This window comes from Camellia sinensis, chromosome 10 (genome assembly GCF_055761805.1).
Source record: "Camellia sinensis isolate YWXY chromosome 10, ASM5576180v1, whole genome shotgun sequence".
Taxonomy (NCBI): domain Eukaryota; kingdom Viridiplantae; phylum Streptophyta; class Magnoliopsida; order Ericales; family Theaceae; genus Camellia; species Camellia sinensis.
The window spans coordinates 59,378,339-59,395,000 of NC_138970.1; the positions used below are offsets into that span (position 1 = coordinate 59,378,339).

A 16,662-nucleotide genomic window follows, 5' to 3' on the forward strand; every position below is an offset into this window, starting at 1 on the left:
TACCATTAGAAAGTATAAATAGAAGAGAAGGCCAACAGAAGAGAGGATCAAACTCAGATCCAGAAATCAGTTATTTACTTCATATTTTTCTTTCTAGTTTTACATTTCCAGTTCTTCAATTCCTGTACCTTCAATTCTTGTACTGCACTTCATTTCTTAGTAGTAGTTTCAAATAGTTTGTTGCTGTGAACCTCTTCGAGGCTGGGTCATTGTAAGTTCTCATTTACTTAATGAAATTCAGTTTCTAAACTGTTTTGTACTTATTATTATTTATAAATTTCTCCTAAGCAAAGTTGTCAGTAAAAGTCCTCTTCATTAAGACTGAAAGAACTTCAACACAATCGTCTGATAATTAGTTGGCAATTAAACTTTCTGTAAGGACTTATTGATCCTTGTTGGCACACTTAAAATTACATAATTAACCTTTCAAAGCCAAAAAAGTCAACAACCATTACGTCATATTCAGATTCTATACAATCTAACAAAATTAATTTTCGTATGATACACTTATATTTTTAATTATATTGACAAAAATAATTGAAATTCATCAAATTACATATAAAAACAAAAGTTAGGTAGGGGTCATTTGTTAACTATTCTATTTTCTGTTTCATTTTATTTTTTCGAAATTCAAAAGAAAAACTTATTTAGTATATTGTGTTCATAATAGTTTCTAAAATTTTCTTCTTTTTTTTTTTCTTTGAAGAGGCAAAAAAGGATTTGTTTTGTTTACAAAACAAACTTTAACTTCCTCTTTCCTTCTCCCAGCCCCCTAATACTATAACAATTGTAGAATCAAGAAAAAGTTTACAAACTTGTATAATCAATGACGGTAATAATTGAAGTTGTTATTACTTCACTTTTTATTGTAATGTACATTGAAAACCATGTCATATATACTTTTAAATGCTAGAGATATATTTTAGAGTGTATTTCTCCCATTTCATCTTGTTCAATTTGTGAAACCCAAACATTTTTTTTATATATTTCTACCTTAAACATCTTAAAAATGAAAATTGGGTCAACAAGCTATAGCTTCGCCAATGCTTCCTGTTTCTCGTTAAAACTATTCAATTTTTCTATTCTTTTCTTCTTCTTTTTTTCTTCTTCTTCTTCTTATTGAGGCTTACTTTGGCAATAGCTTAAAATAGTCAAAAAATAATTAGAAAAAAATTAATTATCCTCTTAACTTTTCTATACATCTTTTCGTAAAAATATAAAAAATTAACTAAAATAACAAATTCTCAAAACAATTCTAAATTTTTTTACTAATAAAACAACACTTATACGTGTTATTTTTTATACAGAGAATTATATAGGAAAAATTACCATTAAGTAGGGATGGGCCGCTAGCTCGTCCAACACGCCTAACATAGTCCTATTTTTTCAAGACTTGGTAAGAGTATTTTAGTCTATAACACTGAATTAGGTTGAATTAATATTTTTAGCTTGTTAAATTAATGAAATGGGCCTGGGATTAATGTTTGTAGCCCGGCCTGTTAATGTCTTTATTTTATTATTTTTTATGTATATTATATTAATAAAATATATAAATCATTTATAACAGATTGCGTTTTACTTGAAATTGGAAGTTGCTGAAAACATTTGCAGGACTGATTGTTATGTCCATTATAAGCAGTGAAACTCTGGTTTTCAAAGGTGTAAGGTTATGTTTATTTGGGCAGACTGAATTAGCATTTTTATGACTAATAGTTCTAAGATTACGAATCTGTTGGATTATGTATGTTATCTTAACTAATAGTCAAGTTTAAAATAATTAATCCGTACTTCAATTGTTTAACCAAACATCGGATTAATAATTTTAGGCCATGTTTGATTCACAACACTAATAGTGAGGTATTAATAATCCTATCAAATTAGTGTGGTATTAACTATTCCACCCCTACCCCATTATTAATAATCCTACAAATTTGTTGGATTAATTATCCATTGGACTAATAATCCTAAACCAAAATGTCAAAACAAACATAGGATAATTGAGCCCACTGATTAATAATCTCAATCCCATACTTTAATCCTTCCAATCAAACATGACTATTAGTTCAATCCCAAGCTCATGTCCACCCAAATAAACAAAACCTAAAAGTGCGAGGAAGAGCCTTGAATGGTTACATAACTCTTTTGCAAGAGAATAATTGATTTACTTGGTTATGGGAAATGTTCGTTCCTGATCACTGACTACAAATAAGAATGGGTGTCAACTTGTTTAGGAAGATGTTGTGTGCTCTTGATACTTTTTTTAGAAATTAATTTAATTGGAAATTTTTTTAAACAAATCATATAAATAGAGATTCAATGGACAGATTTGAGGGTCGTAATTTTTAATAGGATTGGATTTGAATTGACTATATAGATTCAAGGTTTGTAATTGGTCAAACTTTGATAAATATATACTCTTTTATTAAGTAATGTCAATCTAGTTTGGACTCGGCTGATCGGACAATATTTAAAAGTAAGACAGATATCTACTAACAAGCGAGAATTTTTTAAAATGTAATCTTTGCTTTGATTTTTTACACAGAAAAAATTACACCACAGGTATCTGTAATTATTTTTAATCTTGTACATTAGTTTGCAATGTTTTTAATTATATATGTGTGTGTAAATCAAACGAACCATGCAATGCACCAATGGCTCGCTGTTAAGCCCATCGTCATGGTAGTAGTCCCCGTAGCCATGACAAACCCAAATGTATAAAACCAGAACCTCCACCTCCAACACCACCACCCTCCTCCGCCATGTTTTCCAACATTCCTCAACCCCTTATCCGGTGATGTAATTATACATAAAATATTTGTAAATTTCTTCTTTCTGACAATCCCAACATGCCTTCAGTCATCGATGAAGGTACTCATATAATCTGTGTCATATGATAATAAATTTTAGCCTAAGAATGTTTGAATTGATTTTTGTCTGATAATAATGTGTTTGATTGCCAAGGGGACGAGAGCCGCGAGGCGGATCTGGAAATGGGGCTGAGCTCGCCGTCTCCGACGCCGTTGCTGGCGCGGATTCGAACCAAAATCGGCACGGAGGCGCTCGGCGGCGGACCGAATTCCGGCAAGGCACTAGTCATGTCGAATTCAGGCAAGCGATTGGATCAGCCAAATTCAGCGAAGAAGAAGTACGTGAAGCAGGTGACGGGGAGGCACAACGACACCGAGCTTCACCTGGTGGCCCAGCGGGGGGACATGGCGGCGGTGAAGAAGGTGCTCGGCGAGATCGGTGTGGAGTTTGGTGGTGTTGATGTGGCGGAGATTCGGTCGGACGTCGTGAATGAGGTGAATGAGCTCGGCGAGACGGCGCTGTTCACGGCGGCGGAGAAGGGGCACATTGATGTGGTCAAGGAGCTTTTACCGTACACCACCATGGAAGGGATTAGGGCAAAGAATCGTTCGGGGTTTGATCCGTTGCATATTGCCACCAGTCAAGGTCACCCAGGTAAAATATTTTGTACTAAAACATTTCACACATTTCATTACTTTCATGTTCAAATATTTGTTTTTTGGGTTTTCAAAAACTTTTCTTTCTTGTTTCACAAGTAAGAAAGGATGAAGAGTTAAATGGAGAAAAAAAAAATAATCAAAAGTAAAAACTAAGAGAACTTTCAATGGAAGATATTGAGATGAGTTAATTTACAAATTAAATGTGTGGAAGCTAACAATCTTGAACAATTCTAAAGAAATTTTATAGAGATTAAACTTCATTTAGAGTATGTGAATTACTTGCGAATTGCCTGAAATGCTGATGGATAATTTCCTTGACATTCTCTTAATGCTCATTTTGCAAGCTTCACAGTTTGGTAAGGTCAATTTTAACTTTTAGCATTAGTGGCTGACAAAATAATGGGGAAGCCCTAATAAAATTGAGTGCATTCATCTCTGAACTATCAAAGCTTATGTTTTTTGAGGTACTCTTTCCTTTCTTAAGCTGCAAAATTATGTTTAAGGGTCCGTTTCAAGTAGCCAAGAAAAGACTTATAAAAAACAACTTTTCAAAAGAAAAACTTTTTATGGGGATCCTTGAAGGCTTTTGGACCTTCATGTTTTAGAACCTTTAGATTTTTCCTACTTGCTTAGGATTTTTTTTTTATGTACTTTCACTTTTCTCATTTTTTGTATGGCTCACATGCATTTGGAAATTGATCTTGACTTTTTTTTCCCCCATAGATTTTCTAATAGAAAATCACAGGCATATTTAAACCAATTTCCGAGTACAATAGGCCAAATTTCGTTCACTTACTTCGTATAAAAGGTTTGCAGCACATGTTCCGTAAATAATGTTCAACTTCAACTACATAACTCAATAACTATTCATGATGCTGTCGTGACAACATTCCTCATAATTCTACATAAAAGAATATGGAGTCCAAATCTAAATCTTCTCAGTGATTAAAATATTGCTTATCTGAAGTTTAGGCAATCCCTTCTTGATATAAAATTTGGCCTTTGCCTTAATAGTTCAGATTCAATTTTAGCATTTGAAATCTCATGTTTCAAGGTCACATGGAAATTAAACACTCCAATCTTCATTTTGTTCAAGATTGCATAGGAATGTAGACATCCATTATACCGACTGTGGCTAGTAAAGAAATTTGTAGCCAGTAATGAATTTTGTGCAGTTACTGTCACCCTGTAGTGGGTAAGGTCAAACTGGATTCATTACTGGGCCATAGGTTGTTCATTCTGCTGGTTCACATGTTAGAACACCAAAGGCATGCACTCTCACACCCAATTGTTTAAACCTTGGTATGGTTATTTGACTCATTTACTAGTTAATAACCATATTGAATCCTGAAAATGTTGTCAAGAACACTACACAAAGGAAGTTAGCTTCACATGTCAATTTTCAAAAACAAGCGCTGTGTAATATATTGTTGGCTCCATCGCTGAATTCTGGAAAGCTCGTCAACTCATTTGTTTTTTTCTATTTTCCAATCAGTTAAATTTATGCATTGTGAAACTGAACCACTTCAGGATGATTTAGTGACTATATTTATGCAGCCATTGTCCAGATACTACTAGACCATGACCCAGGGCTAAGCAAAACGGTTGCTCAATCAAATGTAACCCCGCTTATATCTGCTGCAACAAAAGGGCATTTGGAGGTGGTTAATGAATTACTGTTGAAAGATCCCAGCTTGCTAGAGATATCAAGATCCAATGGAAAAAATGCATTACATTTAGCTGCCAGGCAGGGGCATGTGGATATTGTGAAAGCATTGCTCAATAAGGATCCACAATTAGCAAGAAGAACTGATAAGAAAGGACAGACTGCTTTGCATATGGCTGTAAAAGGGGTTAGTTGTGAGGTGGTGAAGTTGCTTCTTCAGGCAGATGCAGCCATTGTGATGCTCCCAGACAAGTTTGGTAACACAGCATTACACATAGCCACCAGGAAGAAACGGGCAGAGGTATTGATTAACACTGCCCCCTCTTATAAATGTATCTTTTCTTATCACTATGGACCTAATATCTGAATTGGCTCTTTGTAATCTTTTTTGGGTGAATAGCTCTTTGTAATCAATCCAAGTGAACGTCTTAAAATTTGTCTCGTCAGGCCAAATGTAAGGGCCCACAGATTTGGTTTGTAGGGACTTGCACATAATTAAACCCTGCCAACCCCATAAATCCCACATTCAGAAGAGTTAGAAGCTACTTGTAAACTACGAGAAAACCACAATTACTCCAAATAAGATACCAGGAAGCCACTTCAATTCCTTCAAGAAAGGGCACCTGCTTTCATAATTCAAAACTGTGTTTGGGGATTAACAAATATTCAAAACTAATCAAGTTATACGTGCCTGTGTGGACACCCTTGAATTTGAATGGCTCAAATCTCATTTTAATAGCGGCTTAATCTAGAAGCTTGAATGGATATTGAATGTAGAAGACTCTCATAGGTTGTCATATGGGTCAACTTATAAATTTACTATTTATTTTTTAATCTTATTTGGTTTTTAGATAAGTTTGGAAGTCCAAAAACTTGGTTTTGATATAGGCAGTCAAAATCCTATGGTTTCTCTAAAGTCTATATAAAGCCATGTAATACTTCCAAGTCAATGAAGTTGAGTTTAGAAGCCTCTTTGTGATTGGATGATGCTTTTCTAACCCTAGATGTGATGTCTATGAAATCTAGGTACCGTGCCTAGACATTTGAATTACTTGTCTTTTACCCTTAACCTTCGATTGGTCAAGCCTTATCCATTCATCCAATTATATGAGACAATAGCACACTGAATATGCATAGTTACTGTTTTCGGGTACTATTTACAGCACCTAGGACAGCATTTAAACAGCCCAAGTCCCATCTTTTCATGCTTTAAACCCTAATCCTTTTAAATGTGTCTTTAACTAATGCAATATGCTCATACAATTTACCTGATACAGGAACAGAGCACACATCAAATTGTCTTTTATCTTATGTACTTTTTTTATACTTCATTCATACTCCATACTTTTTTTACTTTTTCTGAATGAATGAGTTCAGTCTTCAGCACTTGGATAGTCAGACCTAGACACCAAGCACACATTTTGTTTTACTAAATTGCCAACCCACTAAATCCAAAATCTTGTGAAGTTGTAACAGAGAGCGTTCTTCACACTTGTCCTACATTCTTAAGGGGATTTCCCCTTATTTTTTTATTCATGAACATTCTCAGGTTTCCTTGAACTGATTAATTCATGATTGGATGGTTGCCTTTATTACAAATGATGTCATACAAGATGATGATGTTTCGCATTTAATGCTCTATGCAAAAAGTAAACGGGGCCATTCAAATTCAAGGATGCATCCACAGAAGCCCTATATAATTTCAAACTGGATAAGAAACATTATGTAAAAGAACTAAGAGAATATGCATGCTGCTTAGAACCATAATTAAAAATTGTAACTTGCATATAAACTAACATCATGATTATAGACCAAGAGCTTTGCATGTGAACTAGAAAACTTTTAAATAAACTTGAACCAGAATTATGTGGAAATGTCTAAATTGCCTCCTAAATTTAAAATGCTAAGACTTGCGCAAGAGTAATAACATGATGTAACTAAGAAAATGTATAAAGGACGATGCATATACTCAAAAACGTGATGGCTATGTGAAGAATCTAGGCATCAAAAACATGTAAACCAAGGCAAAATCTGTACCAATTTAAAATGTGTTAATTTTAATCCTTTTGATTTATTGCAGATAGTTAATGAGCTGTTACTCCTCCTGGACACCAATGTGAATGCACTAACAAGAGATCACAAAACAGCCCTTGACATTGCAGAAGAACTTCATCTGTCTGAAGAAACTGCAGAAATAAAGGACTGCTTGTCTCGTTATGGTGCTGTCAGAGCAAATGAACTGAACCAGCCAAGGGATGAGCTTAGAAAAACTGTGACAGAAATCAAGAACGAAGTCCACACCCAGATTGAGCAAGCCCGGAAAACCAATAAGAACATGGACGGAATTGCGAAGGAGCTCCGAAAGCTCCACAGGAACGGAATCAACAATGCTACTAACTCGGTCACTGTGGTGGCTGTTCTCTTTGTCACAGTCGCATTTGCTGCTATTTTTACAGTTCCTGGAGGTGATGGTGACAATGGGGTGGCCGTGGTGGTGAGCAGTATGTCTTTCAAGGTTTTCTTCATCTTTAATGCTATTGCACTCTTCACATCACTGGCTGTTGTCTTAGTGCAGATTACACTTGTCAGGGGGGAGGTAAAATCTGAGAGGAGGGTTGTGGAAGTGATTAATAAGTTGATGTGGTTGGCCTCTGTTTGTACTTCAGTGGCATTTATAGCTTCTTCTTACATAGTAGTTGGTCGGCATCATAAGTGGGCTGCAATTTTTGTTACAATTTTAGGTGGAGTTATAATGGCAGGAGTCCTTGGTACTATGACATATTATGTGGTTAAGTCGAAAAGGAAAGTGAGGAAGAAAGGGAAATCGAAGCATTACTTGGATTTATCTGAGTCGGAAGCAGTACATCCAATTTATGCAATTTGATTTCATCCCTGACATTGTCTTGATGTTTTGTTTTGTTTTTTGTTTTTTTTTAAATGAAGAAAATCAGAAGAAAATGTGATGCACCTTGTGTATAAGAGGTTCTGAGCTGTAAATTCTAGAGTATCCTATAGTTATATTATACATTGTTGCTTGAATCTGCACTCTTTCATGGATTCAACGCAGAGTGGGTTTCTCTTTGAATGAGAAAATATCAGGGTCTTTTTATAAGCAGATTCAGTTCTGAATACTCAATTGACTTGTGAATGTATCTGTGAATCAAATTTGTGCTGAACCTAGTTATGCAATCATGGTAATTTGCTTTTGGTGAAAATCTGATAAGCATTTGATGTGCCCCCATTTGAAAAGATCAGATTTGGACCCAATAGCCAAATTTATTTATAAAGGATCAACTTTGAGTGTGCCAGTTGATTCCACACAGCCCTAATGCAAAGTAAGTTTTCTCATATGCGACTCCTAATCATACATTTTCTTCAATTGTTCCTTTAACCAATTGTGATCAAACTTTGACTGTCATGGACGATATAAAAATTGACTCGCGAAACTGCCAACAGTGCCTAAGATTTTATGGTTGATCAGATGCTATATATGTTACTGATTTTGTAATTTTGATGATAAAGTGAAGGTTCTTTCATTATTTGACTGTGAAAAATGAATGTCTCAATGGGATGTTGCAGCTCATAGTAGAACAGAAGCCTTCATATCATAAAGCTCCACATTTTTAGGTGAGTGGCACATCTCTAATTGTTTTATTTCTGTATGTTTTTTAAAATTAGTGCATGGGCTGCAATATTCCATTATACTCTTTCTTAAAATTTTAACTTGATTTTTCATTGTTATTTTTTGTCAGATATTGGATTGACAGATAAAGAAGATCTAGTGCTACAGAATTATAAAAATTAAGGTAGGCTAGCTGCCATTATGGTGCTAGCTTCTTGTAGTTGGTCAGTTTATTGTCATTAAAAGTTGCATTTGCTTCATGTAAATTTGTTCATGTAGAAATTTAATGTATAAAGAGAAATAGAGAATTGTATTATTGATTGATGTTTTTGATATCTGATTGTTATGTTTTATTACAAATCAGAGTGGCTCATTATATAGGAGAGAGTTTGGGTAGTAGGTGAGGAGTAGGTGAGGGTAAATTGGTGGTAGGTGTAGTAGGTGTGGTAGTAGGTGGTGGTAGGTGTAGGTAAATTCTAACAGCCCCCCGCAAACTCAAGGAGGATAGAAACTAACCAACTTGAGTTTGAAGAGAGGAACAAAACAAGAAAATACATAAAAATAAACAAGAAAATACATAAAAATAAAAAAGGATAGGAGACACTGTATGGTCGTGTCAGACCGTTGGTGAAGACACTGAATGGTGGTGTCATAACGTTGTAGAGGACACTGTATGGTGGTGTCATAACGTTGTAGAGGACACTGTATGGGGGTGTCATAACGTTGTAGAGGACACTGTATGGTGGTGTCAGACCGATGTAGAAGACAGTTGATGGGGTCATGTCGGACCGTTGTAGAAGACAGTTTATGGGGTCATGTTGGACCGTTGTAGCAGACAATGTTGTGACAGTTGTTGTGACAGTTTACGGAGTCTTGCTGGACCCTTGTAGAAACTAACCGGAATCAATGTCGGGACAGTTTATAGAGTCTTGTCGGACCCTTGTAGAAACTAACCGGAATCAATGTCGGGACAGTTTACAGAGTCTTGTCGGACCCTTGGAAAAGCTAACCGGAATCAAATGTCGGGACAGTTTACAGAGTCTTGTCGGACCCTTGTAGAAACTAACCGGAATCTATGTCGGGACAGTTTACAGAGTCTTGTCGGACCCATAAAGGAGCTAACCGGAATCAATGTCGGGACAGTTTACAGAGTCTTGTCGGACCCTTGGAAAAGTCGCACCCTCAAAAGGTGTGCCCAATTTTGTCAAAAGGCGTGCCATCAAAAGGCGTGCCCAATTCATCAAAAGGCGTGCCATCAAAAGGCGTGCCATCAAAAGGCGTATCCACTTTATCAAAAGATGTGCCATGAAAAGGCGTGCCAGTTTGTCGGGCGGCAAGAGGCGCGCGATACGCGTGGCTGCCTCGGCTATTTAACCAAGACGAAGGCTGAGGCTGAGGCATACCATTCTGAAACCTCTGAAACCAACCCTTCGCTGAAAAACTCTGCCTCTGCGGAGAGAGAAACTGTGGAACACTTTGTTGCCATTCTGTCACCAATCCTTCCGAACATTACCAGTCTGAAATTGCTATTTCGCTGAAACACTTAGCAACCCAAAAACATGGCCTCTTCTTCCCGTCCAGCTACCCAGAACCTGCTCACGCTTTTTCCAGAACTGAACGAGCCCACAAGAGAAATAACTGGTGCGGTGGCCAGTGAATCTCAACCAAACACCTCTGGTTTTGCTCCATTGAACTTTCCGATGCGGTCGGTGGAGCAAAAAATGGCGGTGCAGTCGGATGTGGAGGCCAATCAGTATACTCTGAAGGCATGTGTGGAAAGCATGACGGCGGTCACAAACCTGTCGAACCGGCTGCAGAGTAGGACAAATGAGGTGCAGCATTTAAACTCCCAGCTGGCTCTGCTCCAACGCATGTATAAGGATGCGCGAGCAGAGATAAGCGTGCTAAGGGCGGAAAACAAGGAGCTGAAGCGGAAGGCTACCATGATGTTCCGATTTGGAGGTCCACCATATGCTGTAGTGGAGGAGCAGGGTGGAGTGAACGTGCTCGGTGGAGTGGGAAACACGGAGACAACACCGTCAAGGACCGCCCAGGACGGAGGCAAGAAGAAGAGACCGGCAGCAGAGTAGAGAAGAAAAATCCCGCCTGTGGATGTGGTTGTTGTGGGTTGTTTGTTTTTTTTTTTTTTTTTTTTTTTTTTTTTTTTTTTTTGTATGGTAATCGGGGTGAGCCCCGACATGAATAAAATGAGGTTGAGTTTGGTTGGCAGTTCATCTGCGTCGTTGGTTTTTTTTTTTTTTTTTTTTTTTTTTTTTTGGAGAAGAATAATAATAAATAAAAGGAAGTGTGGGATAAAGGTGAAGAAAAAATTTCGGAAGGTGAAAGTAATAAAAAATAAAAAAGAAAAGAAAAGGGGAGATGCAAAGGTGTTGGGGCGGGTCCTACCACTAAGGGAAAAAGAAGAGGATGGGTGTGCAAATCTGTATTTATTTATTTATTTTTTATTTTATTTTTATTTTTTATCAATCAAGAAAAAGAGATATAATATATATATATATATATAGAAAAGAAAGAAAGTTGGGGAGAGATGGAAAAGTATGGTTAGAGAGAGAGAAAGAGGGTTATGGCCATGTGATAATAATAAAAATAAGAAGAAAGAGAATGCGAATGTGCACAGTATCCAGCAAAGTGATGAATAAAATAAATCAGTGGGCTAGGATAGTGGATGGTAAAATATTAAAATAGGTTGGTATAGTGCAAGTGTGTGTGTGAAAGGTAGTGAATGATGGGATAAAATAAAATAAAAAAAAAATGATGGGATTTCAGAGAAAGAGAATGTAGGTTGGGGTTTGTGCCCGAGAGAGATTTCTCAATTTGTTCAGCTCATCTTTCTGGATGCCCCAATCCAATTTCCCATCTGGAGATCCCCAATCCGAAAGGTTAGAAGGCATTACATTTGCAGAAGAAGCAGGCAAAGGAAGCCCAGAGAGATGGTTCACAGTGCTTCTATCGATGAAGCTCTGGCTCCGCTTTGCAAAGGCAGCTGCCCTTGAACTCAGAACTGCTGCAGCTGCTGAAGCCCCAGATGGGTCAATCCCCATTGATGATGATGCACGGGCTGGTGAGGATGAAAGGCTTGTAGGATAGGTCGAGCGGAGCTGCTGGTTCATGTTCTGGCGCATCTGCATTCCAGTTGGAGACTGCGCTTGGGATGCGGAGGCATCCAGAGAAAGTCCCTGGAACTGAGGCAAAATTGCAGGATCAATAGATCCGAAAACATCATCAAGGTTAGTAGGTTTCACACCTCCGAGCCTATTGAAATCCCCACTTCGATCAAAAGACGAAGCTGCAAAAGCTGCAGCAGTAGCCAAGTTACAATTCCAACTGGTTGGGGAGGAGAGACTTGACATCTCATCCATCAACTGTTGCTGCTGCCTGCGACGATGACTTTCAAGCCCAAGTAATTCAGCATCTAAATCCATGTCTCTAGCACTCCATGAAGACTTCAACCGGCTACCAGGAAGCTGCAGTGTGGGAGGCACGATGTGTAGAACATGAAAGATTGGTAATGAGAGAGAGTATTTGTGCAATGATGGGAAGGTATGTGTAAAAAATAAACGGAATAGGTTGAGGTCCGGCGGACGGCTAAGGTGAGGTTGCCGTCCGCCGGTGAAGCGAAAAATTATAGGTTCTAAACCCGCTCTGATACCATGTAGAAATTTAATGTATAAAGAGAAATAGAGAATTGTATTATTGATTGATGTTTTTGATATCTGATTGTTATGTTTTATTACAAATCAGAGTGGCTCATTATATAGGAGAGAGTTTGGGTAGTAGGTGAGGAGTAGGTGAGGGTAAATTGGTGGTAGGTGTAGTAGGTGTGGTAGTAGGTGGTGGTAGGTGTAGGTAAATTCTAACAGTTCATACAAGTCCTTAAGAACTCTGTTGATATGATTGCTTCCATTGTGTCGTAAGCTGTAAGTCCTGAAGTTCACTCTGTTGTGAACAATCATTATTGGGATTGCACGTTCTTAAGGACAGTTAACTAAGGAATGAGGAAGATTCAATGCTGACAAAAATTAAGAAATAGATAAACAAATCACATTAGGAATAAAATCTTTTTATTGATTCAAAATTGTATTTTAAGGTATGGAACATCACTAGTCTCCCCACAGATTGAGTTCAACGATACATGCACAAGTTCACATATGTACATACATATATGTACATATATTCAATTGCAGTAATCATCTTACCCCTCCTTATCACAAAAGTTGGGGAGGCTTTGGTAGCCATGAAAATTGCATGTTTTCTGCAGCAAGGTGGCTACTGGAACCATTCTTAAAACAACTGCTGTAAAGCTCTACTGGGACTACAGATTAACAACCACCCATACGAGGTTTGATGCAACAAATCATTGTTTCATAATAAAGCACCATGATCTCTTGGTAGTAACAATGTAGTAGTACTAGTTTTGAGCTAGAGTTTCAGATTGTTCTTTAATTTCTTTTGCTTTTGTGATCTCATCATTTAGGTCTTGTGAATTAAGAGATTTGGGCCATGTAACCATCCGATGTGAGTAGAAGAAAGCTTTCAATTGATGATCCAGGTCAATCTCCTCCAATCAATAGGAAATTACAATAGAAGGTAACTGGGTTCCTCGAAGTCAAGCCTGATTTGTTCACTCACTTGACAGGTAGGTAAAAACTGCTCTATTATGTGATTGGTTCTTCCACTAGAGTCTATTGCTTTAGTCCCGACTTAAAGTAACCCCAATAAAAGAACTAATCATATTTGGTCCCGACTTAAAGCAATGGACCTCAGTAAAAATACCAATCATATAAGAGGATAACGTTCACCTACTGAACAAATGGGTGAGCAAAAATTTTTTTTTCTCTTGAAGTTTGTTTATATTTACTTTCATCAGCTGCTTATCCTTGTACTCACTTCCCTATCCATCTATGACCTTTCTTTAGACTATATCTTGTGAATCTTTTGGACAAGTCTTCAGGGAATGGAAAATATAATCAAGAAGAAATTGCTTGGAAGTTTCTCTAGTTGCTTTGGCATTGTGCACACTAAACTATTATCAGAATAGGAAAACTCTATTCTTACATAGTTTTTAGGAATTTATGATTAAGATGTGGCGGTGGTGTTTTTGAAAATTTAAGCTACTTGATGGCCTTCTGCTTTCAACTGATAAGATCAAAAGTTGCCATATAATTTTGTATTGATTTTATATAAGTGTTTCTGTTTGTATAGTATTATTCATCTGAATATTATTGAGGAACTTAAGATTATTCAATTAGCTTTCTTGATCAAAGGAATTTCAGCTCACATAGCCTATATAATGAGCAATGTTATGTCCAAGTTGCTATGATATGACCTATGTGGTGATGTTTCTTTTTGTGGCTTTAAGCCTTGGGCTATGTTTAATGTCATTCTTGTGCAGATATGGAATGCAAAGAATGCTGAAAGTTGTGCTAAATGTTTTATAGAAACTTCTACGTAGAAAACACCAAGTGATATTGGTAAGATTTTAGGTTTTCATTTGGCATGCAACAGTTTTAGCTTAAAAGCCAACAAATTACTAAAAGGGTTGGGCTTTCCTCCAATCGGACTGGAGAGTACTCTTAAGCCTACTGTTAGGCCAGTGGAGGCCTATCACGAGTCCCGTTTCGATAATCCGAACCATTCAATATGTAGAATTCGTCGAGTACTATATGCCTGTAAAAAATCATGTTGATCGGATATCGATAGCTATCTCATCGGATCAGATTTCTGTCAATCGTTTATTTTTCACTGTCCTTGTTTTTTTGTACAAAACTGATCTGATAACGTAGCTATACATATCCGATCAATGTGATTTTTTTACAAACATATAGTATTTAACGATTTCTACACATTTAACGGTTCAGATTATTAAAACGAGACTTGTGGTGGCCCCCACGGGCCCAAAGATACCCTTAAGTCCGATCATAGACGAGAGAGAAGCTAGCCTCTTACTACAAAAAGCCTATATACCACAAAGTCAAAATTTCTTTTTTTTTTTACTTTTGCATATCTTTTTGTAAAAATAAAAAAAAAAAAAAAAAAAAAAAAAAAAAAAATTATTCCAAATATACTAATATTTTTATCTCATATTTTAACTAAAAAGTCAAAAAATTATTAAAATAGCATATTCTCAAACGAGACCTTAGTTTGAATAATATTTTTTTTATTGATTCCAGAAAATAGTTTTTGTTTACTTTTGATTTATGTCTACCGAGTTCTTAAATAAACAAAAGAAATGTGAGTCGTAATTAATTGTAATTATAGTGATCTTCATCTCCCTCTGTAAGTTAACGGAATGTGTTCGAATATTATGAGTTGTTTGGAATGATCTAAATAAGTGCACTTTTTATCTTTTTACGAAAAGATGTGCAGAAAAGTAGAGAGGTAATGTGATGAAAAAAAGATAAAAAGATGTATTATTTGGGACTTCCCAAACTTGGCATTAGATTTTTGAAGAAAAAAATAAAATAAAATAAATCCCAGTTTTCTCTTCCATGCAAGAAAACTTATACAAAACCAAGATTCATATGCATCTTAAAAATCTTAATATTGCATGTATTGCTTGATCTCTATCATTTCTATTTCTAACTAAAAATTGCTTTGTTGCATGAACGAACTTATTAGTGTTTGTAGAGTTTCTTGGTTCATTAGGTTGTGTTTTAAGTATGAATTTGGATAGAGATTTGAAAAGGAAAAAAAAAATGTGTGTGAAATGTAAATGAAATGTAATTATACTAGCGTATGGCCGTGCCTAAAGGCACGGTGTAAATAATATTAAGATTAAAATGCAGTTATAAAAATAACAAATCCAATTGTATAATTGCATTGTGTCATGATCTAGAACCAAGTTTGACTCAAAGGCAACACCGCACCTCATTACCAAACTTTGGATACTAATCTTAAAATGCAAGCTCCCATAGAGAGAGTGATAATATTTTACAAACATCAGGGGCATGTTTATAATTTGCCCTTTTTTAAGATTTTGTGAAAATTTGAGAATGGAGATTTAGAGGGCTGTGATCCATCACATTCTTACAGTATATTGGCATAGTTTTTTAATTTCTTTTGTCTGGAAACCGACCAATAACAATAGACGAAAAGATAATCAAGTGGTTTACTATTAAATCTAGGATTAGATCTCTTTTTAAGACAGGTCCCTAGGTAATCAATGAATTTCAATTAAAGAAGACAGCTTCAAAATCCTTATGTAATATAGCAAAAGCTTAAAAAAAAGTTGGCCATTGAAAACAAAAGAGGCAACATTTCAACTGCAATTTCAAATCTCACTGTGATTGGAGATCGCCAACCAAACAATATTCAAGGAGCTAAAGATAAGTTAGACCAGACACATACAAATGATCAAAACATTAATCCAGTATTTCTCTTTATTTTAACAAATACCTGAACAGTTATAATCTTTTTTCTTCAAACAATTGCTGGATATGAGTATCCTAACAGTTATAATCAACAAACTCAATTTCAGAGAAAGTTTCGGATGTGTAATGACTTCACATCAACCATCTCCTCATCCTTAAATTCCTCCTTGAAATATATTGAAAGCATTCCATCAATTAACCATAAAAAAAATAATAATAATAATAATAATAAATAAATAAATAAATAAAAACTGTATACAATAAATGTTAATGGTATAGACAAATGCATAGTAATTGAAGGGTAACAGTAACACACTGGGTATAATAATAGTTGGCAGAGACCCAGCCTTTCAAAGCAAGGGTCATGGGCTTGAAGCTCTATTCATGAGGCTATGGCAGTGTAAAAATGAACTGGTGCACGGAGCAATATGCTATACTATTCAATTCACTTAATTCTTCTTGTTTTCCAAATCAAAGAGACACATAAATATCCCATAAAAACATAAGCAACTTGAC

At 36.1% G+C, this 16,662-nt stretch overlaps 2 protein-coding genes across 2 annotated transcripts; one reads left to right on the forward strand and one right to left on the reverse strand.

Annotated features, from left to right (window-relative positions):
- Window positions 1-2,634: 2,634 nt before the first annotated feature.
- On the forward strand, window positions 2,635-8,253 carry LOC114313726 (ankyrin repeat-containing protein ITN1). The gene is made up of 4 exons (XM_028260133.2): window positions 2,635-2,868; window positions 2,962-3,462; window positions 5,025-5,434; window positions 7,214-8,253. Exons 1-4 carry the CDS (start codon window positions 2,847-2,849, stop codon window positions 8,015-8,017), a joined length of 1,737 nt encoding a protein of 578 aa, XP_028115934.2. The 5' UTR covers window positions 2,635-2,846; the 3' UTR covers window positions 8,018-8,253.
- A 2,630-nt stretch (window positions 8,254-10,883) lies between these two features.
- On the reverse strand, window positions 10,884-12,323 carry LOC145801131 (zinc finger CCCH domain-containing protein 33-like). The gene has a single exon (XM_082891474.1). It carries the CDS (start codon window positions 12,196-12,198, stop codon window positions 11,539-11,541), a length of 660 nt encoding a protein of 219 aa, XP_082747600.1. The 5' UTR covers window positions 12,199-12,323; the 3' UTR covers window positions 10,884-11,538.
- Window positions 12,324-16,662: the final 4,339 nt, after the last annotated feature.